The 25,415-nt window shown below is 40.8% G+C and overlaps 1 protein-coding gene across 3 annotated transcripts in view; it reads left to right on the plus strand.

The window, feature by feature from the left end:
* The window catches only part of TRPM1 (transient receptor potential cation channel subfamily M member 1), a 121,535-nt gene that overhangs the window by 11,982 nt on the left and 84,138 nt on the right, over positions 1–25,415 (plus strand). The window contains exons 2-3 of one of the 3 annotated variants that reach the window (XM_071754944.1): positions 15,698–15,841; positions 17,442–17,564. In XM_071754944.1, coding sequence (XP_071611045.1) covers positions 17,489–17,564 — 76 coding nt within the window. In that variant the 5' untranslated portion in view covers positions 15,698–15,841; positions 17,442–17,488. Of the gene's footprint in view, positions 1–15,697; positions 15,842–17,441; positions 17,565–20,298; positions 20,569–24,192; positions 24,376–25,415 lie in introns of those variants that run through there. The other 2 variants (XM_071754947.1, XM_071754948.1) reach the window with 2 other exon arrangements.

The raw sequence follows: 25,415 nt of genomic DNA on the forward strand, positions 1-25,415 counted from the left end.
GGCTGGAAGACTGGCTACCTCTTTGCATCCACATGTTACTCATGTAATTTCACTTTATTAGAAAGGGCAGTTTTATCCATGATTTTGTGCTTGTCTCTACAAAGCCTTCATCCCTGACCTTTAGGAAGGCTGGATGCACAAGGCCTACATAACTGGACCTTTTTTTCTCTTTTTGTATTTAGGGTAGAGGTTTCAAAACCATGCAAATAATTTAAATACCTACTTCACCTTTTCAAAAGTGGCATAAGATCCACTGAGGTGTAGGTGTTTCAGCACTTTCCACAAAGGGAAAAGAACATCTTGGGTTAAGTAAACTTACATACAGGATTGCTGGAGGTGCCAGGGCCATGGTACTTGCTACACAGCACAGTTCATTGTGTATCACAATGAACTGTTCTTTCTGTAAAATCAAAATATTTGTATGTTTTAGTATTCGATATGAGCAGCAAAAGGTCATATTCTATTGATATAGGAGCAAAAAAAGTATTCTTCTATAATATGTGAAACTATCTCCAGAGTTTCTGTGAACCAGCAGAGGATTTTCTTCTTTTTTCTATTTTCCCAGACATAGGTGATAGTCTGTGTTTTATAGTAGGATTTTAAAAATCTAAAAGCTGTTATTCTGTCAGATTTTAGGGCCCTGAAGGAAGCTGAGGAGCTACTCCGCTGGCTGTATCTAGAAGCTGAACATGGAGGTCTCTGTAGCTTCAGTACAGTTTTATAAATATAAAAAAAAGAATTTTTTTTTGGAGAGGGGAAGGGAGCCTGTCACCTTAGGACAGAATCTGAGCTCAGACATCCCTTTTGTGGACTCTCTTTAAAACCTGGTGTCTATTTTTGCCCAGATGTATGGGTAGTGCCTAGGCAGTCCATTGGCAGGAAAACCATTTGTCTAACAAAAGGCAAACATTTTTCTAGGCTTCAGAGGAACAATAAACCCATGAACAGTTACCTGTGAGTAACTTCCTACCTACAGGTTGTGATGCATATTGTTTTCCTTGCTTCAAGTGACAGTAAGTAGTCCATAGCACTCTCTGGCAAGCAATCTATGCAGTGAGATTGAGAAAGGAGGATGAGGTGTTCTGAGAGAGGCTGGTGGTTGGACTAGTACAGCAGCTTTGGGTGTTGTTTTTCAGGCTACCCAATTATGAAGAGCTGTGCTTTCATCAACTGTGACATGCTTTATCAGGGACAGGTCTGGCTGTTGTAGTCCATGGGTGCAAGTGTGCCAGTACAAATGCAACTTTCAGTAAGTGGGGCTCATAAGAAAGGTGGGGACAAACTTTTTGGCAGTGCCTGTTGTGATAAGACAAGAGGTGATGACTTTGAACTAAAAGAAGATAGTTTTAGACTAGATATAAGGAAGACATTTTTTACAATGGGAGTGGTGAAATGCTGGAATAGGATGCCCACATAGGGAATAGGTTCCCCATGTTTGGAAACATTCAAGGTCAGGTTGGATGGGGCTCTGAGCAGCCTGATCTAGTTGAAGATGGCTCTGCTTACTACAGGGGGTTGAACTAGGTGACCTTTAAATGTACCTGCCAATGCAAACTATCCCATGATTCTGTGAAGTTGCCAGGTTAGTGTTCAGTGAAGGAGGTTAAAAGAAGGAAATAAAAAGTGAATGAAGAACTGAGAGTACCTGTAACAAAGTAAGGGCAAGAGATGAGAAGCATGCAATGAAGTACAATGTGAAAGAATTTGGAGATTATTGCTTGAGTTTTGCAATGTTCACAGAACGTGTTGTCCTTTTGTTCTCCTTCTGTCCCCCAAGAGGTTAGCAGCAGGCTGCAAATATCTCTAGTGGCAAATATCTAATGGGGGTGTAAAATTAGCAAAATGGCTTTCAAATCCTTGGTTTCAGGTTTTTAATTTAGTCAGATGTTCAGATGCATGGTTCTGACTGTCACACTGAATTAATTCTATCAAGTATTTGCATTCTTCTTCCCCCATCTCCTACTTCCACTCCCAGCACAGTCTAATTTAGGAAATTGTGAAATCTTGTGTGAAATCCTCTTGTGTAATGCTACCCAGCAAGACTATAGCAACAGCATCTCAAATATTTCATAGAATCAGAATTTTCAAAGTTGGAAGGGACCTTTAAGATCATCTAGTTCCAACCCCACTGCCATGGACAGGTATGCCTTCCACTAGATCAGGTCGCTCAGAGCCCCATCCAGCCTGGCCTTAAAAGAATTCCAGGGATGGGGCTTCCACCACCTCTCTGGGCAACCCGTGCCAGTGTCTCACTACCCTCATGGTGAAGAATTTTTATTGAGTTTAAACAACACTTAGCCAGTAGAAAGAAATAGTAGGCTGTTCTTTGTAACTGGAAGGTGAATTAGATCCTGCAGTGAATGTCCATTATTACTAATTGTCTGCTGGTAGAAACCAGCTGTTTACCAGAACTTGCTTGTCCAAGGTGTGCTTGCATTAGGAGGCAGAATGGTATCTGTACAAACCTTTTCCCCTTACCTGCACTACAGCACTGCTAGAAACTGGAGAATGAAAAAAACCCACAGCTGCTGCAAACCTGAGGTTTAAGGAGAAGTATCTTCTATGGCATATGCTGGTGGTGGTGGTGGTGAGACCTGGGGCTGGGGGTGTGTTTAAGGAGCACCTGAAAACTTTCTCCAAAGTCCTGACATTTTAATGAAACCAGTTCTCAGCTGGCAGTGCTGTGACAGCCAGGGCTACAAGTCCATTCATGGCCCACGATGGCTGCTAGAGGCACATGAGGGGTATTGCTGGAAAGCAGAGTCTGCTTGAGAAGCACTGGTGGTACCTGGAAGAAGGCCAGTGCCTACACAAATAGGTGAATAAAATAGGCAGTTATGATTGCAGTCAGGCTTGACTGAAGATTGTACTTGCCAAAGCCCTGAAGTATGGAAATCTCCTCTTCCCCCTCTGGCCCTCCAAAGCTCATCAAAGACCCTTGTAATGTGTTTAGTGCTGTATGAAGTTTAGTCTAAAGCTGGCATTGGGAGAACTGTAGCAGGCATTCTGCATTGCTTTGGAAGTAAGAGGTATCCGTGGCAGGGGGAAGAGGTGCTTTTCATTCTTTGTTTCTTTGTTTCCCATGGATCAGAAGTGATGGTGCTGCAGCTCATCCTATGCAAGCATCAGCTGTCCAGGAGTACTGGTCTGTACATCTCTACTGCTTCTGACTTGATGCAATCAAATTGTACATCATACCCATTGTCTAATTGTTTATCCACTCCTTTTTTCTAAAGCTGAGGCTCTGAATAGAGGCAATTCTTTTAGCTCTGGCTTCATGCCTTGGAGCAAGCATCTAATTCCTGTCATTTGCTTCGATTTTACTCTTGGCTGAAATTTGAGCATGCAGCACAGTTTCTCTTTTTCACATTTCTTTTTCTCCCATGAGCCAGTCTCATTATGTAGGATCACATTCACCAATGGATTGGCATCAGGTAATGTTACATTGTACTGAATTTTGGAACTATGCTAGTCAGTTGCACTCATGATGCTTACATTTCCTGTATGCATGAGCTATACACAGTGGAAATCATCACCCAATAATAAAAGCTCAATTGTCAGCTCATGCTGCTGGTGCATGAGGCTTTGTATGAGTAGAGGGACATAGGGAATGTTGTACTTCACCAACTTTATTTCTCACTACAGAAACTTGCCACTTGTTCCAGCCACTACAATATATGAGGGGAAGAGGGGGTGTGTTAATGGACTTTTGCTTGACTAGAAGGTGCTTGGGATTTAAATTGTGGGTAGTATTTGGGAGGTGATTCTTCTCCCCAGTATGCAGTGTAGAGCCACAAATGACAGAAGAGCTGCTCATCCCCTGACGTGTCTTCACTTCCTTTTTTATTTCAAAAGCCAGATCTGCTGTGGAATCTCATTCTTGCCATCTTGTTCTGTGGCTTGAAAAAAAATCTTAACCTCTGAAGAGCTTGCATGATACTCAAGTGGAACAGAGATCCTGGGAGGCTCATGTATTATATTTGCTGTTTATTTCCAGTTGGGAATTTCAAACGGAAATGTTCTGAGGCACTGTCACACATTAGCCATAGGTCTAATGTTTCATACAAGGTTCATGGGTCATTCATCTATATATGGCAGATTGGATCCTTTCAGACTACCTCCCACTTAGTGTTCTCTTCCCAAGGAAGATGATATCTTTCAAGGTTATTCAACATACTGAAAGTAAAATATGACTGAGCCAAATTCTTGTAAAAGAATCAGAGCTAAAAGTTTATTTCCTGCCCTCTCCACTTCCCTCAAATGAAAATTGTTTATCCTTTAGCATAACATCCTAATGGTAAAGGGTGCTAACTAGTCAAAGACTTGTGGCTTTCCATGAGAAAGCATTTCAAAATTCCATTACATTCATCAGAGTTTTCCAAATTGATTCCAGCAGTTGTCCATTTCAGCCACGTGTTTGTCTATCAGACTCATGAACAAAAATACTAGAATAAGGAATTATTTCTGCTAGGCTCTGATGAGATCATACTCATTTTTGAGACCCATTGAGTTAGACTAACTTGCTAATCTAACTCATGAAATACCAGAGGGTAAAATGGGCAGTGATCACTTGATGACTGTAAATATAGTCTGTACAAGATGCTCTGTAACTAGTGTGGGGATAGCAACTGTAATGTAGGCTAAATTAAGCTGCTTCTTTAAAGCATTAAACTGCCATACAAGGTTGGATGTGTGCTCATTTATGAGGGGTCTAGGCAGCAGCAGTATAGTAATTCAGCCTATTGCACGTGTATGTCCTAGTACTTGACACAAACAGAGGAATGGGTAGGAAGACCATCTCTTTCTGTAGATTTCCTTGTCTTCTTCCTTGCCAAAAATGTTCAGAACATTATTCCTTTGCTTTGGAACAAGCAGAATAAGAAAGGTATGCTACCTCTAGTGCCCTTTGCCCCCCCATCACAACCAAGATCATGGCTAAACTTGCAGGGCCAAACTTGGAAATACCTGTAGGAGGCAGTTTTTGGGAGAGATTGTATTTTGTTTTGCCAGTATCTGAGATTTATGGAGTGGTGAAGGGTAATGGGATAGAAGGGGTTACTTGACTTTTGAACTGCAAAGTTTATATACCTCTAAGAAAGTAGCACATAGACACTCAGGTACCTTTTAATTTTTTTAATTCAGCAGTCAGAGTCTAGTACTGTGGGAGCAAGACACCAGCTGCAGCAACACTTGTTTTTCTGTTCTTGTGGTTACTCTTTAGGGTTAGGCAATGTTTATTTCCCAGCCTAACTGCTCAACAGCCTGCCTTTCAGAAGTGTCAACACATGCAAATACGTGTTTGAGGAATTGTTGCTACAGTACATAATGATTACACTTTTTAAGTTCAGTCACTTGTGTATTGTAGGTTAAAGAGCCTGAAGATTTTCACTGCAAGATGTCTGCAAACTCAGCTGTGTAGGTAGTCTTGTTCTTTGTATGTAAGCATGCTCTTCAGCAGTCTGCTGCAGTGTTGCATTAAGACTCAAATGCTGTAAATTAGTAACTGTCATCTTTTTTACTGTGAGGGTGGCAGAGCACTGGAACAGGCTGCCCAGGGAGGCTGTGGACACTCCTTCTCTGGAAGGCATTCAAAACCTGCCTGGATGTGTTCCTATGTGACCACCTGTAGGTGACCCTGCACTGACAGGGGAGTTGGACTCCGTGATCTTTCAAGTTCTCTTCCAACCCCTAACTTTCTGTGATTCTGTTTCAGCGAGGCTTCCTCCAGCCTAGCTTTTCATGAAGAACACAGTGTGTGTGTTCATATCCGTGCAAAACAAAGGCATATCGTGTTCTAACACTTCCATATAAAAGCTGTCAGGCTTGTGTAAAGGCAGACTTAAAGCCAATCTGTAGCTGTCAAGGGCTGCTGCATTCTATACTCCACAAAGACACTGAAATGTTTGTGACAGTTCCTGTTTCCCACTACACTGGCTTTTCATTCACTTGATGGTCAAATCCAAGTCTGATCTCTCTGGATGCAGTACTGCCTCAGGAACAGGGCACTGGCAAAACCCACCCTGACTTAAATGAGGCAAAGAATTTCATATTTGGTTTTTTTTTTTTTTGAAGCCCTCTGTGGACTTGTTGCTGCTTGCTTCAGAGACCTCTTAATGTATCCTTGCCTCCTGGATTCCTCATCTATTTTTAAGTCTCATGCTCTTTCCTGTGCTTATTTTAACTTTGTGACTGTACCATTTAACCCCTGTGGGATATGGAGTTTGTGGGAAAGAAGCAGCATATTACAAAAAAATATGTTGGTTAGTCTACATACTCCTCCAAGGGTTCCATGCCACAGGACATTCAGGAACCCTAATTAGGATGACAGCTATGTATTCTGCATTTGTTTGTCAGCAACTGTAATATGAACAGATGAAGAAATTTTCAGTGAGGGTGCCATACTGTCTCTGATCTCTGTGCTGCTGCTAATGCCCAGGCAAAATACATAACTTGAGTTAATGGCGATGACTGAGGGTTTGCCCACAACTCTGAAGTGTTTTCCTCACAGAACAAGTACTGGTTTGGGCTTGTTATGGAAATTCTTTTCCCTCGGTAGTATCAGACCGTGCAATGTCCCTGTGCAGTGCAAAATTAAACAGTTTTCAGACCCTAGATCTCTTAAATTTGTGCAACAGATTCCCTCAGAATTCCTATGAACGAAACTGCTTGACTCGTCATGTTACCTTGTATTTCACCTTGATTCTTTTTGTCCCAAATCCCAAACAAGGCTGGAGAGGCATTTAATAAGACTTAAGTCAGGCTTTTGAGGTAGAAGACTGGAAACAAGAAGTTGCAAGTAAATCCAATTCTATTTTAAATTTAGAAACCAGATAGCTCTCAAGTGGCTTAACCTCTGCCATGCAGAATGCTGAAGACATATCTCATCTGTGGTAGTTTGAAATTAGCATTCAGAGCAAGAATGTCTTTCAAGTGTTTTCAATAGCTCCAAGTAACATTTTACTTTTCTTTGGGATTAAATTTTGGGGTGCAAGTATCAATTCTGGTGTGTGGCTTCCTGTATTGCAAACAGTGATTTTTCCCTAGCCCCTACCTACTTAGCTCAGCAGTGTGTTAATACAGTGAGACATTGGTTTGTTAGTTGTTCTGCCCACATTTTTCCATGAGGATAAGTGTTCTGATTCCAGGTGGTAGTTGATGGAGACTTGATTGTGCACATCCTCACTGCAGGCTCTGTCAGCAACCTGCCTGCAGTATTGTTTGCTTGCTGCTTTGGTGCATTTCAGAAAGAAGTGGCCAGCCCTCCTGCATAGGGTGAAAGCTGTGACAGTACTGTCAGAACAGTAATGAAATTGCAGGCTTGGTTTTGGACAGTAAATTTCTATTTAAAATTACTTTAACATTGGAAGACTAACAGACTGCCTTGGTCCAAAATTTTAGAAGCTAAAGGCTGTGAAACACTTGCATTCAGCCTTGTGGGTAGTGTTTTCAAAAAAGTGAAAACTATTTCCTTCTTAAGAAACATCTTTAAAAGCATGTAAGCTTAAAACACTCTTTCCATCTATCTGTTTGCTTATAAATCTATTTTGTCCATTTTGTTACTTGAGTCCAGTAAGAGCCATTGAGACAACGAAGTGCCACTGAAGATTATACCTTCCATATGTGCTGAGTTTAGGTGGTAGCAAAGCCAGTAGATGCCAAATGTCCTATGTTGCCTTTGGCAAGTTATTATTCTCAACTAATTCAAAACTTCCCATGCATTTTGAAAGTCTTGTATTGGGTGCCCAGTTGGATCTATTAAATCAAGTACAAAACTTCTATGGCTTCCAGCTGGACCTGAGGTGGTTTGTATGCACAATGTTTAGCATTCCCCAAATTGCAAAATCTAAAATTAAAGAACATTCTGGTAAGCACTGGACTTTTCACCCCTACCTCTGCAGAGTCTTCTACAACAGGATGGTAACATCACCATTTCCATCATGCTGCCATACAGTGCCATGCCATACTGAATACTGATCTTACCCAGAGAAACATTTCAATTTGGTGTCACTGCAGTACCAACTGCTATTTAAAATGGCTGTCAAAAACAGTGTGGGAGGCTCAGTGCTATAGAGGTTCCCCTCTGTTTCTCCAACGTTTGCATTGATGTCACGGTGAAAAGAAGGCTGTCTTCTTTTTTGCTAAGTGCATGTCCCGGTTTTTGTATTTTCAGTCTCACAATTTTTCCTTATTTAGTCATTATCAGTGCATAGATGCACCTTGGAATACCTTGGCACTACAACAGATGGGTTGCAGGGTTTCACAGGTAATCAGGTAGATAAATACATGCTCCATGGTTCACAAGGCCTGCATATACAGTTTGCCATAGAAGCCCCCAAGGCTTCTTTAACAGAGTAGCCAAGAATGCCATCTGTATAGGCCAGGAAGGAGGGTATTTAAGGCTTAGTTACCCAGAGGGTGGTATGGGCTCAGGTGTGCCCCCTGCTCTGTACAGGCTAACTGCTGTTGTTGACAGGAGGAACAGCTTTTTGAAAAAGTACACAGAGCTGCCAGAACTGTCTGGATCTTAAAGCAAAATGTGTGTATTTTACCTCCCAGACTATCCCAGACCACAACTGTGATCTGGTCTAGACCACATCCAGAGATGCAGACAGTACCCTCTGCCTTCCTGAGGTTTGACTAGAGCAGTGAATGTGGTGGTGCCAGGCACAGCCACAGGTTTCTGAATGGGACAGCAATGAGTGAAGTCTGTATAAACCTCCATGAAAAGAAGGAATTCTCTCCACTGTGCACATAAACACTGACCTGTGCACACAACCTTGTAATCATCCAGGTAGCACTGTATTCTGAAAAGATTGTATCAGACCCCAGACATCTGAGAAGCCAAAGGGTATGTGGTGGCAACTGGTGACCAGCAGCCATATGAAAGAACAGGCTTTGGGTATCACCTCTCTTGGTAACTGTCACTGTCTTAGTGATCTACAGAATTAAACCTTTTTTTTTTCTTCCCTTTTAAGGACTCTTCCATTCTTTTTCTGCTACAGTAACCTGTTCACACACACATGACTAAATGAGTTTACTCTTCAACATGTCATTTTATCAAAAAGTAAGGAGGTCAGTGTATCTCTGAATTTGTTTGGGCTAAGTAACTCATGTTGTTTTTTTACTTACTTTGGACTTCCTGTCTCAGTAGTCTGTCTATTCACTGTTCACCATAAATGTGTAATTCATCTGCATGTAACTTTGGTGCACTGTGAACTTTGGTACACTATTTTTGGCATTTATGCTGGAGATTAAATTTTGGTGATGCATCTCAGAAGTATGTACATAACTTAAAAAACAAACCAATCCTATTAATTGAATTAGGTGTTCCTCTTGAAACATCTTTATGAAAACAAGGGTGATCTGTGGCTGGAAAGAATAGCAGCATAACCTTTATTTTATATGTTTACATGCTTTACACAATACTATGTTTTGACGAAGCATTGTTCATAACTTGGCAAAGACCTCTTAAAGAATGTTGTCCAGAGCAAGCTGCTTTTCGCAGTAGAAAAAACAGGTTTGGATGCTTTCAAATAAAATGTGTATGGCTCTAGACAGACCCCATTAACACTCTTTCTGTTTGTAGAGGCCTAAATAGACTAGCTCTGATATCTCCACTGTCTGAGCCCCTTGGAGTTTCACTCCTTGTTGGTGCAAAGGTACATGTTCATTCAAAAAGTGGAAATACACCATTCCAGGTCGAAGTGTATCGTGTAGAAGACTGGAAAACCAAGGATATTGCTTACAGGTTCATATGTAGTTGACTAGATATTCCATAACTCATCAGGAAATCACATGGACTAAATAGACTTACAGAAATGTATTGTCTACTATCAGGGTATTCTGGCAAGTGAGGTGGGAAATGGAGCATCAGGTTTGCTCTGTAACTCTGAGGTGTGATAGCCCTTGTTGAATAAATAGTCTAATGTGTAGAAAGGGGTATTTGGTGCGTACAGTCCACTAAGACTGGGAATACAGCATCCATGGATGTCGTGGAAACAGATTGCAATATATTACATGCTGTGAAGGGCAGTATCCAGTCAGGAGTCTACCTGGACTTTTAGTTTAGCCATGGTTTAAAAAAGAAAAAAAAATGGTATTGGTAAATCTCATGTGATTGTGCCACCATGCAGTGTAGTTAATCAGCTAAATACTTAAAAGCCTGTGGAGATAATCATTGCAGTAGCAGTTGCAGACCAGGGTATCTATGTGTATACTTACTGTAAGTGTATAGTGAGGTTATACAGGAAAATTACTTACATGTATATGTGATAGTTTCTTTTCCTTCTGCATAATAATTTCAATGTGTGAAATAATACCAAACCCAGAAAGAGTGATGACATATATCTCTGGGTATCCAAAGAGGTGCAGATAAAAAAAGTTCTTGATAAGGGTCTGCTCCCTTCAGCTGGATCAAAAAAAGCATGTTTAGTTTTTCAGTCTGTCAGAAGCATGGTGATCCAGGCAGCAAGAATATGGAGCAAAGAGTTAAAGGAGTGATGGATCCTTGTGGCTGTACAGATAGCAGCTGATAAGATGGAAGCCCTTCCATCTGGTAAGGTTTTACCTTAGTTAAAATGTGTTTTACACACAGAATATACAGGATAATGTCCTTCTGGTCTTGGCAGAAACTAAGAGGCCTCCACACTTATTGCTTTGAAGGTCTTCTTTTGCTTGGGCTATCCCATCCTTCCAAATTGTAGTAAAGATCACATTAGAGTGGGGCAAGCTCTTCAGCTTCTTTACTCCTGACAAAATCAACACCTAGTCAAGTGGAAATTTCCACTGCTGGTGTGCATACCTCACTGCAAGAGGCATTGTGTCACTCAGGGCTTACTCTAGGCAAGTTTTCACAGAAGTACTGCTACAGAGAAGACCAGACCACAGAAACTTTTGATTCTTGGTCTTCAGAGATGTTCCATTTTAGATTACTCCCCTCTAGAAATAAAGGAGTCTGTGAACTGTGGATGAGAGTATGTGAAATGTGGCTGCTTTTGATACTCATTTCCAGTATATCCTTGTTTACTGCTCCGATGGCCTGGAATATATTTAACGTTAAAGCAACAGAAACACGATGAGCCAAAGGAGGAGCAATGAGGGAGCCCGGCGGACACAGCCTGGGCTGTCGGGGAGGGGAGGTGCGGCAGCAGAAAGCCCCAGCCGGCAGCAGAGCTGAGGAAGCTGCGGGAAAGCCGGGGCTGGGGGCGGACGGGCTGACCCGAGGAAAGTGCTGTGGGCCCCACCGGAACCAGAGTTCGGGCGGAACGCTGTGCGCCTCTGAGGAAGGCAGGGGCCCGGGTGGGCGGGGCCGCCATTGCCCCTTTAAGCGGCGCCGTCGCTGTCCTCGGGTGCCCCCGGCGCGCCTCGCCCGCAGCCGCCCCCGCGCTATGAATAGCGGCCGGGGCGGAGCGCAGCGCTCCGCCGGGGCCGCCCTCCTGTGCTGGGCTCGACGCCAGCCCGGACACGCGTGGCTGCCCCCAGCCTCTTCTCGGCAGGGAGCCTGTGGGCGGAGGAGAGGGGGAAGAGCCCGGGTGCAGGGCCAGAGCCTGGGGCCAGGCCTGCGTGCGCCTCGGCCACCTGCGCGCCGTGGGTGTGATGGGCGTGGGTGTGAGCCCTTCCCTCAGATGGGGAGTAAGAAATGGCCCATCCTTCCCCCCCGCAGAACTGCAAACACTTGTACAGCTGGCGAGGGCAAGGTAAACAGTAGTTCTGCGCTGAGGGCACGTGAGATTTTTGTCCAGTCCTTTCTATTCTCGGGCGAGAACAGTGTCTTTCTCCCTTCCCCCCTTCCCCCATGTTTTTCTTCCCATGGGTTTTAAGACAGGCACTGAAATCTCCACCTGCTCTCACTGCAAAGGCAAGATTTTTCCCTTCGTTCTGGTACATGAGAAACATGCAAGAAAAACGCCGACGTGTGTTCTCTCAGCAGTCCACCCACGCTCTGATCTGAGGAGAAAGGAATGGAACACTTCCCTTCCACAGAGGGGTATCATTTACTACACACAAACTGTACTTTGTAGAAGCAGTGAAGAGCTTTTGTCTTAGTGTGAAGGCTGTGTTAACAGTGTAATGTATTTGTATATCCCCTGTAATCGAAGAGGAAAAAGAAGCTGTGCTGCATGAGAAATACAGATTGCCATGCTGGATTAGAGTCATCTGCGTCAGTATCCTGTGCAAACCCAGCCAGAAAAAGACATTGTGGAGGAAGGGCACGATTATCCCCTCTCTTCCTTTATTTCCTTCAGAAATACTGCAGTATGTTACTGCGTATAACAAATATTACTTTCAGGTGCATTACTGCACCTTGGAACTGTATTTTCTAAAAGCTTTTTATTTCAAGATGATGAGAAGTACTCCTGTTAGTCATTTCAGAGTCCATTGAAATGTGGCAACAGTTTTCCCTCCCCCAAGTTACTTACACATTGTCAGTCTGTTTTGAACAAAGGATGAATACAGTAAGCACCATCTCAACTGTCAGTATTAGGGGAGATGGGGAGAGTGGGTGTCCACATCTAATGCTTTTAATTTTGCAAGTCTTCTTTCAGCCTTTCAGGGAAAAGCAGCAGGTTGTTTCCATTGTGTAGAACAGCTTCCCTCCTTCTTTACCCTGGAGCACCACTGCCTGCACTCTGCTACCCAACCGCTTTTGGCACCAGTGATATCTCTGATCAGAAACTGCCCCACTGTGACGTGCATTGAAAATAAAGCCAGTTGCTTTAATGCCTCTGCCAGCAAAGCTGTGTTATGGCAAGTGAGCATGACTCACTTAGTTTGAGTGAGTTGGGAGTGTCTTTGATACATTCATTTTATAGCTTTATTGGGTACTAGGGGATTTGCTCACTTTTCAGGACGAAGACTGCGCTCATCCCCATACCCTTTGCTCCCAGCTCCTTTAATATATAACTAATCAGCCAGTGGCAGAGAGAGTTTACCTTAGGGGTGTCAGAGGTTGAAGAGAGCAAAAGTAATCTCTTAAGTGCAGGAACACCCTCATCACTTTAAACCACAGCATTAGAACAGGAGTCTCAAGTGTGCATTAGTAATGCTTTTGCCCTTTGCTCTCTGGGGTTGTGTGATTTGCTCTACAAATACTTTATGAACCTCTTGAGACTGTGGCACCATGTTATTCTTCAAAAGTGTCCACTAGGAAATTCCCACTGCGTCACAACATGGGCTTCTGTCACAAATGATAACTTGTGGCAGGGTTTGTTCTGATACATACAGGTCTCTAAACTATGCACACAAAAAAAGTTACATAGTGCTGAGACTTGATAAAATTATCAACATTGTTTGAAAACAGTGGAAAGGTTCAATGCCCCACAAATCCTTAACTGCACAGACAAAATGAGGAAGTAACTGGAGGTTAGCCTTGTTTGGATACCGGTGCTCTAGAGACTCATCTTTTCTTTGAATAGCTAACAAAGTGAAGGCAGCTAAGCTGAATAAATTGAGGGCTACATTATCTGCTGCCCTTTATTTTGCTACTCAGTATCAGTCACTGCACTGAGGCTGCTCATTACAGTATGTTGCCAGAGAGGATTTATCTGCTGAAGCTGTCTTGAAGCCTAAGGAGTTTTGGTGCAGAGTTTATGGTCAGTCTCTTGTAAAGCTGCAATATAAAATTCTATTTCATGAATGTAAAAGACCTTACCTGCTTGGTTCAGCTCCCTGTGACAATAAGAATACCCGTGCTGCAGGCCTGATTAACCTGCATACCTGTATTCTGCCTTTTGTTTCAGTAGAATAACAATAACAACACCAAAGAGAAGTGCTCAGGGAACTAACAGAGGAAATGCCATAAACCAGACTGTCACTCTTCAAAGGGCAGCAATTTTCTAGAACTTTCAGAAGGCATTTTCAGAAGCTTACACTCTCACTTTTTGTTCTTGGACTCACTTTGTATTATTTGCTTTTGGACTACTTGATCAATTATTATTTTGCAGTGCAGATGTCACTTCATATAACAGATGATATAAAGAGATCATCACTGAAATGTTTGTGTCATTGTGGCCCCTACTTAATCAAGTGGTCCCACTAAATTTGATGGGAGTACACACACAATTTGTATCAATCAAAATTTACCTGCATATTTCACAGCAAAGATTTACTCTTATTGATGTGTTGTACTTGAAATTTACAGTGTAGAAGCTTTAGGGACTGGAAAGGTTCTTCATCGTCATGGCTGAAAATATCTAATGAAAAAAAGATATTATAGCTGGGAGAAAACAATAAAAGATCAGAATTTCACAGCTGACAGTAGAATAGACCATGTGTCCTTCCCTTTTTAGTCCCACTCTGGTGGAGATAGCTAAAGATTGGTCTTAAAATCTTTTTCAAATATGTTTAGTACTATAGAAGGAAGGTGTACATTTTAACAGTATCTATCAGGATTTAACCTGGTTTACATAGTTAAGAAAGATACAGTGAGAATTTTTTGTTTATTTTTCTTTTTAATTATTACTATTAATTTAGTTATACAAATCTGGAAATGGTGGCTTCATGCCATGGGTTGTTTTTAGTATGTTTAAGACAGTAATTAGATTTGGATAGTTTTGTGAACAAGTGGTTTTATACCTACATAATCTGACTAAAATTCTGCTGTTTCATTTGTGGGTTCTCTATGTTGTTGTAATGAAATGAAGTGGATATTGCACTAATGTAGTGACAGAGTAATAGAATGTGGGAGGTATTCAATCATGTTGACTTTAATAAAAAACCCCAAACAGATGGGCCTAGCATTCATTAGTTTGTTGAACAAAGCAACTGTAAGGCACAATGATGATAGATGCATAGAATAATTTGGATTGGAAGGGACCTCTAAAGGTCATGTAGTCCAAACCCCCTGCAGTAAGCAGGGACATCCTCAGCTACATCAGGTTGCTCAGAGATTGGGTATAGGTATAGCAATGATTGCAGTTTAGGTATAGGTATAGCTAATAGGTATAGCTATGAGTGCAGTTAAAGGGTTTTTTGTGTGTGTGTTTGGCAGTAATTCCATCCTTAATTTTGGTCTGAGTGTAGCCTGCAACTATTCTTTCATTTTTGATGATGTGTACATTTTTGCAAGGGTCTGATCTAAAGTAACTGAAAAGTTTCACCTCTTTTCAGTGGGTAATGAACAAGTAGACATGTAGTGAGAAAGTAAAGAGTCAAACTTGCAAGTTGTAACAAGAGAGATTTTCCAGGTGTGGACCCCAATAGTTTTAAGTTCCCAGGAAGTCATTAAGTAAAAAGCTTTTTACATATCATGTTTGTTCAAGAAAGATGTAAGCAGTTTTGTTGAGACCCTTATGAAAAATAAATATTGAAATAAATAATGAAAGTGAGTATGTGGACTACAAAATCTCTGCCCACATGTATTAACTGCTGGATCTGCTCAGTTTTCTGCTCTTCAAGATATTTAGTTCAGTCTGGTCACTGGCATGTTCAAAATACTACATGTAACAAATAATCTTTGAGAAATACATTGCAGGATATGATGGCATATGCTGTTGTCTCATTTAACAAGGAATTAATGATGGAGAAGTGAAGTGACTTTGCCCAGGTCTGAAATAATGTAGTAGCAGTACTGGCTTTCTAAGTAGGCCATATCTTGAATAGCTAACTCTGTGTTCTTTTTGACACTTCAAGCTTATTCTCTCTCTGACATAATTTTTTTTTTTTTTTTTTTTTTTTTTTTTTTTTTTTTTTTTTAAAGGTCTGGATGGAAGCACAACCAAACAGAATCTGGGTGAGTTCTGTGAACAGAAAAGGCTCATCACTCCACTGTGTCTTCCAGTGAAGCAAGTTGCTTTTCTACATGCTGTGCTGAGGGAGTACTGGGGCTGCACCAGGAACTGAGGTCAGAATTGTTAAATATTAACTTTCCAAATAAAAGCATAGACCTGTGTTTGGGAACATAGGCTTGGGGACTGTTCTCTGGAAGTGACTCAGGCAGTGTTCTGTTGGCACTCTAGGCAGTATTAGATTTGGGGAATCATATATTTTCCTAGGCTGACTCGAGTTTGGCCTGCAGACAAAAGTTTACTCTTGTTTCTGTATTTAGAGCGTAAGAGCAGACATGCTCAGAATTCTGAGAATTTTTTCTTCCTGGTCTTTTCCAAGAGTACAACAATTTAACAATAGTTGTGCAGGTGATAGATTATTTTTAAGATAGATTCCTAAATCGGGGAATCCTAATGTAACATGACTGCCTGTCTACTGCAGATTCCCTTGGCTAATTTTTGGCTTGCTTTTACAGTGAAGCAGTGTCTGAAACTAGGCTAAGTGGGCTAATAGGATAGAGGAGTCCAAAAAATTGTCTGAAAGGGAGACAGTGTCATAAGCTTATGTGTTATTGTGCAGCAATGAGGCTATAAGATAAAAATCCATATAGAACTGATTTCATTAATGTCTGTGCTCATGAAGTTCATGGATTTAGATGTTGTTTGGAGACACTTGTCTTGAGCACAATGCTTCTTTATATACTCTGCTGAAAGAATTAGGAAGCTCTTCTGCCCTGGAAATTACAGATTTTCTTGTGCTATCTGAAGCATAATTGAACTGCTATTAGAAAAGCAATGTTTTATATCTATGAGTTAAAATTTAAACTTGACTGTTGGCCTAATTGCCCTCAGTGAGTCCAACAGAAACTGCTGCTAGTGACTAATGACTCGTTCCAGTTAGTGATAAGGCACATAGGCAGGACTGTGTCCCTTGCTAACTAGACAGTACTTGTAGTCTCTGGGGAGTTCCTATACCAGGGGAATCTGGCAACATGAGGCTTCAGGAACATAATTTTTGACAGAGTCTGTGAGGAGTTGCTGATTGTTATGTATAGCCTGGCTCTGTTGTTATATACGTGTTGCACATGGGAGTTGTATTCTAGTATCTGAGCTTTAGCACTGATTTATAACATGGCATGTTCAATCTTGAAGAGCATGATCAGGATGACACTGTCTTGTTACATCACAAGGCCTTTGAAAACTTTAGCTCCCAATGGAACTGGCAAAATCCTCTTCCATACCCAACACAGAGTGAATTTCATGCATAAATGCATTTCTTTAAAGCTATTTGAGATCCTAGAAATTCAGATAATATTTAGTAGAGTATTTCAGAATTGCAAATCTCACTCATCTTCAGGAAAGCAAACGGATTTAAGGTATGCAGTAGCATTTTTTATACTATTGTTTGCATTGTAAGGCATCTGTTGAAAAAATACTTGAACATTTACACTTATTTTGGAAGTTTGCCTTTGACTTCAGTGGGAATGGTCTGTAAAAAGAGTCACTAGTCATCATCTGGCTTTATTATCACACAGTGTTGTTTTGTGATTGAATAGTTGCCTACAATAAGTGGTCTGTACAGTCTGTTTACTTGGTATTAGGAAAAACATGAGTATCATTCTGTTAGGAATTGTGGAACAGTCCTGCTGAGAAGAGAAGTCTTTGTCCCCTCTACAGGCCTTCCTTGTCTGTGGTGTTCAGACTACATTTTCTGGAAAACTACTATGGGAAGAAAAATTGCATCTCCCCTATCCTCCTCCTCTCCTGTCCCTGGAAAGAATGTACTATTGTTTGTGAAAGGTAGGTGCTTTGGGTAACAACTGCAACCAGCAATGTCATAGATAATGAATATTAACAGTGGTGTTTTAGAACATAAGTCAATATCTGACCATTTGAAAGTGAAATTAGAGCTCTATCAGACCTTACACCATCCCCCTGATGACCACTGAAGATTTGCTAAGACATCTTTGGTAGCATGTTTGAGAAGCTTTTGGTGGAGACAGCAGACTAAACTTAAGGATGATCCCACACAGCTGTTTCGTTCCAGTCCCAGTATGGATCTTCAGATGTATTTCACTCCTGAGTGAATTGGTTTGTATTTCAGCCAAGGCACCAGGGCTGAGGAGTGCAGCTTTGTGTGTCACTGTGTTTATGTACCAAGATTACTGAGAAACCAAGTAGGAATGCAGCTGTGAGCCCTTAAGGAGCATGCCATGGAAAACTAAAACATGAAGTGTGTGTGCTGCATGAGGGGAATGTACCCAGTGTTTTGCACATTCCAGCAGAGGCCTCAGTAAAGACTGGAATTTTAATTCTCATCTGACAACATTCCACAAAGACAACTTACATTCCCTTCCAACTTCCCCATCCCAAGAGATTAATTTTAAAAAATATTTTGGCTTATTTATTCTTCCTTGGCTATCAAGTAAGAGTTGGAGTGTCAGCACTCAGAAGAGATCATCTGGGGTACTTTTGTTTAGTTCCTAATTTGGATTCTCTGGGATTCATTAGCATTGTCTGTTTTCCTGCTTGTTGTTATTAGCAATTCAGCTTCTTACGTATTGTTATTCTAAATCAAGATTAGAAACATTGCATGCTGCATTGATATCACTGCAGGGACTCTCCAAGTTTCTTTCTACTACATCCAGGGACCCTCACATGCATGCCTGCTGGTATAGTACAGGGCTGTTAGAAAGACAGGAAAAAGAGGAGAGGCAGTGACTCATGTTTGCTTTATAACAGCACAGTTAAAGTACAAAACCCTACCTGTCCCAGTAGGAACAAAGATCTTGATCTGCACAACTCCTCCTCTACTGTGTTTGTTCCAGGTTTTTAGTTCTGAATACAAATGTGGAAATTAAGCCAGTGTTTAAGGAATTTGAATGAAAGACTTGTTGGCTTTGAATCTGAGATAAATGTGAGACCAGGAGAACCAGACTTTGCACACAGTCATCTGTCCATTTTTGGTGTACAAGCTATATACAGAAAAGTGCAGAAGTCTGTTTCCTTGTGTAAGTGGGCCTATCAGTATTGATAATATCCCAATTAAGCCACAGCTGATAGCTAAAGCCATGGTAGCTGATTGCTTAGCTGGAATAAAAACAATGAGACTAACCATTTCAAGCAAGGAAGCTTTTTCTCTTGTTCTAATTTTAGTAATTCCAGTAATAGGCACAGTAAAACTTTTTATTGTAGTAGCTTCTGTTAAGCATTGTTCAACAAAATGTGTCAGCTTGGGAATCTAACTGTCAGTATTTTCTGTCTGTCTTTCCCTTTTTTGTTAAGAACCAACTTGCCTTTTAATTGATAGTCATGCTTTTTAGAATGTCAGTTTCGGCCCATACTGTGACATGGCCTGAAGAAGCAGAGCACAAGACCCACAGCCTAGCAGGAGGGAAGACAAACTACTCTTCCACTTCTGTGATTCTAGACAGAAAATTTACAGTATGTAGACACGATCTCATTTCTGATGTAGGTCAGCAACACTGTGATCTCTGGTCCTGTTCTTGGCAGACCTCTTATACCTGGATTGTCACTGGGGTCCTCAGAAACTGCCAGCTTATTGTTCTCTACCTGACCAGGCTTCTCTGACCCCTTTGCCTAGGCTAAATGTGCTAAGGTATGGGTCAGGATCTTTCTTCATAACTTTAATTACTTTCTAACATAGATTAAGACCTCTCAAGATGCCAAAACAGATGCGCAGCAGAGATTTGAAAGCTAATTAGAGTGTAGGAGGCAGAGCTATTTTTTTCCTCTGTGCTTTATACTACTGCTGTTGAGCTCAGTCATGAACTGCAAAAGAACGGCAGGAGAGTTGGAAGGGACCTTAAAGATTGTAGATTCAACACTCCTGCCATGGGCAGGGACACCTTCCACTACATCAGGTTGCTCCAAGCCCCATCCAGCCTTCTACTAAAGGGAATGATGCATCTCATCATACATCACATATATACCTTACTATCTGTGCTTTGGATGGGAGGAAAGCTTCCCTGCAGCAGTACCACACAGAGTGATAGGGAGGGATCTTCTAGGTAGGAAAAGAAGCAAACAGTGCATTGTCCCTGTTTTTTGTGTCACCCATTTTCTATGGCCTGGCTGCCTCGCTACAGTAGGGGTCACGCTGGCTCTAATAAAATTCATTGTTATAAAATGACGCTGAGACCTTATGGAAAATGCCTTGGTCATTGCAGAAGCTGCCCAAAACCCTTCAAGACATCTCAGAATCCTCACCCCACCCCATTTCCTGTAGACATCACACACTTGAAAATACCTGGGAGATGCACTTCCTTTGATATATCATCTCTCTGTAGCACGCTGGCAGCATAGAAGGGTAGTCAAGTGTAAGCTGCCCTTAGGAAGACCCTTTCCAGAAGGAAAGTATTTTCCTTTGTCTCCTTAGAAAAGATGATGGCTCTGTGCCAGTGTATCTGCCAGACTGCTCTGTAGCATGGACCACAGTGGAGGTGTTCAGAACACAGCGTGCTCTGACTGCCTTCTGCTTGGAACACCAAGAACCTGAGCAGACTGCAGAAGTGTCTGTTTACAGCAGAGAGAAGCCAAACTGTCCCTTCAGAGGAGGAAGACGGTGACTTAAAAAGTCTCCCCTGTGCAACCTTAAGAACAAAAGCATTGAGCAGTAGAGCTGATAGACTGGGGAGCTGCCTAAAAGGTAGACTTGCATTCCAGAAATAAATCATATGGTTGTGCCAGTAAAGTTTTCTTACAGAGATGTCTTCACCTTAGCAATCTCCTGATTCCTTTTCAGTCTGCATCCAAATGCAGTGAAGCACCTTCTTCCCTTCTGGTAAGGAGCAAGATTAGCTCGGGGGGAGACTGATGGGCCAGGGTAGGAACTGGAACATTAAATGTTCTGGGAATTGGCAAATGCTCTGGGACAAGACTGAGGGCCAGGGGATCTTAACCTATTTAATTGTCTTGTTGTTCAGCATCCTGAGCAGTGGCTGGGCATTCTCTGAATCTGTATATCTGTGAACCAAAACAAAAAATAACATTTCTGTCTTTTTAATTTTTTTTTTTTACTTCCTCCTTTAAATTGAGCTAGTAAAAAAGCAGAACCTCAATCAAAATTTGGAATTTCTTTGCTTAGTTCTAGTTCAACATTATTTAATCCCTGGGTTTGATAATGTTTACAGTAGAAATAAAGCAATCATCATTTATGGTAGGTATAAATCTTGTGTATTTTCCAGAAGTTAATATAATTATAGTTTAAATAGTCTCTTATTACCAGCTGTAAGTCTAATTTTCTAACAAGGTACTGCTAATGGTATTAATCTGGCTTCAGGAGTTTTCTTTGTCTGACAACCCCTTAAAGGGGCTATGGATTCTTAGAATTTTTGTTTTATCTCTGTAAAATGTAGTTTTGGTGTGAGAGGAGCTTGTTCTTAATATTTTAGGAAAAATATTTAGGATTATTTTATATTCCTTTTTTTACTTATTGTTGTTTAGATCTCACTAGATGAATTATTCTTACATTGCTTACAGCCTAACAGCATACAGTTCCAATCCATCACCGTCTGTAACCTTTCTAAACTGATCATAATTACATTACTCTCATTTCAGTTAGTGCAGCACTTCCTTCACCAGCTGATAGAATTTTGATTGTAATAAAAATACAGTTCTCAAAGAAGTAAATTACCTGAAAATAAATTTGAAAAAAGTATCTCCAGGAGTCTCTTTCACTGTCCGCTTCTGTGAAATCTGCCTGTATCTGTGTGGAGCTGTAAGAGTCACCAAGGCAAGTGATCTGTAGCCTGTTGACCACACACTCTTCCTTTGGACCTTCCAGCCTTTGTTGGCTGCTGTTTAGATTTATGGCCCAATAGATCAAAGAGAGAAGTAAAATTAACCAGTATGAAGAGCAGGTTTGCAGTCAGTTCTGTATAGGCAGATGGAAATACATCTGTTTGGATCATGTTGTGTGATTGAACCTCTTACGCAGTCTCAATTTTTGTTAGGTAGAGGGAAATAATATTTTTTAAATGCTGATAGCTCATATTTTCAGATAAACACTTTAAAGACCAGTGTTCCAGCAGGATTTTTTTTTCAGTTTATGATATTTAAGAAAGGCTGTGTGGAAAGGTAGATTAGATGTTATCATTGCTTTGGAAAATTTTGCTGTGTTAGCCAATGTCTTCAGAAAATTGTTACTGTGGCTTAGAAAACAGACAAGGAACAAGAACTCTCAGAGAGCATGTTACTTCCTCTTCAGTGTTGGAAGGTTTGTCTCATTCTGCAATAGAAAGATCAGTATCTTCTACAAATTCAGTTTATTAATCCTCTTCTGTCTCCTATAATCTTCATGTCATTCTTGAATTTTTTTCTGGAGTGCCAGCACGATGTGTCCTGACCTATTTATTTTTGAATTGCTGCTAGACTGGACTAAATGAAATGTGTCACTTCACCTTTATTTCAGGTGAAGATAGATCCATCTTTTTGCAGTTTAATAACATCTGGGGCTGGTAATTTCTTAAGTAGGTTCATATCCCTGGTAAACTGTGACCTTAACCATAAGAAGAAAAAGTACAGAGCCACCGTTCCTTCTCCATTTTTATCTTTATCTTTCATGCTTCTGTGAAGAAAGGATAAACAAAGTACTGGTATGAGGTCAATGATTTAAGTACAAGAGTAGAAACTGCCTATCATATTTCTTCGAGAAGAAAAATTCACGGAGGGATATTTGATTTGCAGGAGAATTGAACAGCTATTACTGCTAATAACGGTGTGATCTCGTGACTCCATGTCCCTTTCTCTTCTCTAAGCCAAACGAGTAATTTGCTAGCTCCACCTGCTGGAGCCCGGTGATGTGAATGGTACAGGAAAGCTTGGTTGGACGCACAGGAAAGTGGTAAAAAAAAAAAAAGAAAGAAATGTACTTAAACAAAAGGACTTGGTGTGTGCCATCCAGACTGTGAGAAACCAGGTGGGAGCATCCGTCTCCCATAAGCACTGGAACAGGCTCCTCGGGGAGGTGGTTGAGTCTCCATCCCTGAATGTGTTTAAAAATCGTCTGGATGTGGTGCTTGGGGACATGGTTTAGGGGTGGGTCATCAGGAATAGGATAATAGAGTTAGGACAAGGTTGGACTCTAAGATCTTGAAGGTCTTTTCCAGCCTGACCAATTCTATGATTCTATGATCTCCAGGGTGCATAAAATACAAAGAATAATACAAGTGTGGGTTTTTGTTGTTGTTGCATTAATTATTTTCTAGTTGCTTTAGGACATGCAGAGCAACTGAAAGCAGTTCCATTTAGCATAGTGTACAAATCTGTATAATGCTGTCTTTTACTTTGGCATGTGCCACTGTGCAGAAAACAAGACTCTGAAGTTGTTTTATTTAAACTAAAGCATTCTTTCAAAAGTAGCAGACCACAAATTGACTTCAGTTATAGAAACTGTCCTATTCTGGGCATTTCAGACAAGTAATATGATGGAATGCTGTAGTATGTGAGATACCAAGGAGAACAGGCAGCTAGACAGCACCTATGATGAAATGCAGTAGTTCAGGTGAACCCAGATTATTCAATGTTACCTGTAGCTAGCTAACTGCCATAATATAATTTGTTTAAACAACACCAAAGCAAAAAATGTTTTTGTGGTTTTTTTTGTTTTTGTTTTTTTTTTCCAAAATGTACAATAAAAAATTTTCCCTACAGAAACCGAACAAGTTGTGACACACAAGTCTCGCTAAATTCCCTATGTGTGGTCACATATGCCTTGGAGAATGCCTTACTGAATAATGACATTTTCAGCTGTTTCATTAGAGTTTCATTATGATTACCTGCTAAGTTGCTAGTATTTTTCTTTTCAAGGTTGCAATGAATATCAAACATGTCTCCAATCAGTACCATTGTTCTTTTCCCCACTGTAGATGTCAGTAAAAGGTGTTATTAACAGCTCTTCGTATTCGTTCTGTTGTTTGGTAATCAGCCTGGTTCTAAGTTACAGGATTAGAAAAAATAATTTGGCCTACACCCCAAATTGAAGAATGAACACAAACACTCTTTTCCCTGACATGGCTTAACCTTCTTTGCTTTTTGTAATTGCTGCCATCTGGGGAGTAGTATCAGCCTGCTCCAATCTGCTGTCATTGATTCTGTGAGTGACAGTTTAGCTCATGAATGGAGAGGGTGTGTGACTTCATTGCATATCAGCTAATACAGGAGCTACCTGTGTGGTTTTTGGGCTTAAAAGGCTAATTAGGCTTAATAATCTGGTCTTTTTACTCAAAGCTAACTGTCCACAGTCCCTTTACCATATTGCTTTCACAGTTACCTGTGACATGGCACTGTTACCTTGGGCAACCAATAGGTCTCTAACAGGAGTAAAGCCTGTAGTAGTCTGTGGCAGCAAGCAGGCTTAGTCAAGGGAATTAGGAATTAGCCTTTTCTAATACACTGAATAGATGTTTGCACATCCCCTAGCAGAGCTAAAAGAACCTCTGCATGCTAAGGGCTATGGGGAATACTTGGATTTTAAACTAGAAATTATATTACTGTATCTCACTAATATACATTCCAAGGATATGGTGCTTTCTTCGAGTCTGGCAATTTAAGTGCTTCTTCTTCTTTTTCAAGGAAAACAGTAAGGTAGGTGAACAGATTGGGTGCTACTGAGAAAAGAAAATAAGTGTTGTCTTCTTTTCTGCTGTCATCTGAGTGGCTATGGAGCTGCCTGGATTTTTCTCCTGAGTGGTAGTTATCTGTTCCGATGTTTTCTGACACTTGAACTTGTATTTATCTTAAGTGGTTTAAATCTGAGCTATTCTTTTAACACAGTAACATTTTTTTTTGTACCTGGAATATGTTATCTAATCCAAGACACTATCTTTCTTGTACTTAAAATGAAAGAGCTCTCCTTTATTGCATCTCGAAATTGAATAATGAAAGTACATTTTTAGCCATCTGAAACATGCTTGATGAAAAAATACAGAGGTGCTTTTTCTATGTACTTGTTAAATGCTGTCTCAAAGTTCATGTTTCTTTAGTACTCATACTTGTAGAAGAAAACATTGCTGATACGTAGAACAGTAAAAGACTGAAAAATGGCCAATGCTGTAAGCAAGATGCAAGACAAAGATTTGAAAATAGCTTAATTCTATCTAATTGGTGTTATTTTTGTAGTACTGTCATGATTATCTGTTTCAGTCCCCCTTGACCTGAAACAAGGGGGTAGATTGAACATTTGCAGTCCATATCATTTTACCAACCACACTGGAATCAAATATGGTCTCCCTTATTCGAGATGACCACAAAAAAGAAAATCAAATCGAATCAGCACAGTAGCTTTCCTTGTATCTGTGTTGATTAAGGAGCTTGGTGGTTGGCTTAGTCACCAGCTGGGCCTTGACTGGCTCAGACAAGGAGCTGCCTACACTTCATTGTCACTCAGATGAGAGCTTGAGAATTTTGCAGGACTGAATCAGTGCACAGAAGCCAGGAAGCACGAGTGAATATGGATGTAGCAGCTCCCTGTTTACCTGACAAATCAAAGAGAGGTCAATGGTAGCTATAAAACCTCCAATGGGTAATTCTTCAAGGCATCTTTCTACTTCAAAGTTCTTGTTAATTTTGCTGCAGAAATCTTGTTTGGTATACAGTTTTCTGCTAGTAGTAACAATTTGAATTATATTA

The sequence above is a fragment of the Heliangelus exortis genome, chromosome 11 (genome assembly GCF_036169615.1).
Source record: "Heliangelus exortis chromosome 11, bHelExo1.hap1, whole genome shotgun sequence".
In the NCBI taxonomy this organism is placed as follows: domain Eukaryota; kingdom Metazoa; phylum Chordata; class Aves; order Apodiformes; family Trochilidae; genus Heliangelus; species Heliangelus exortis.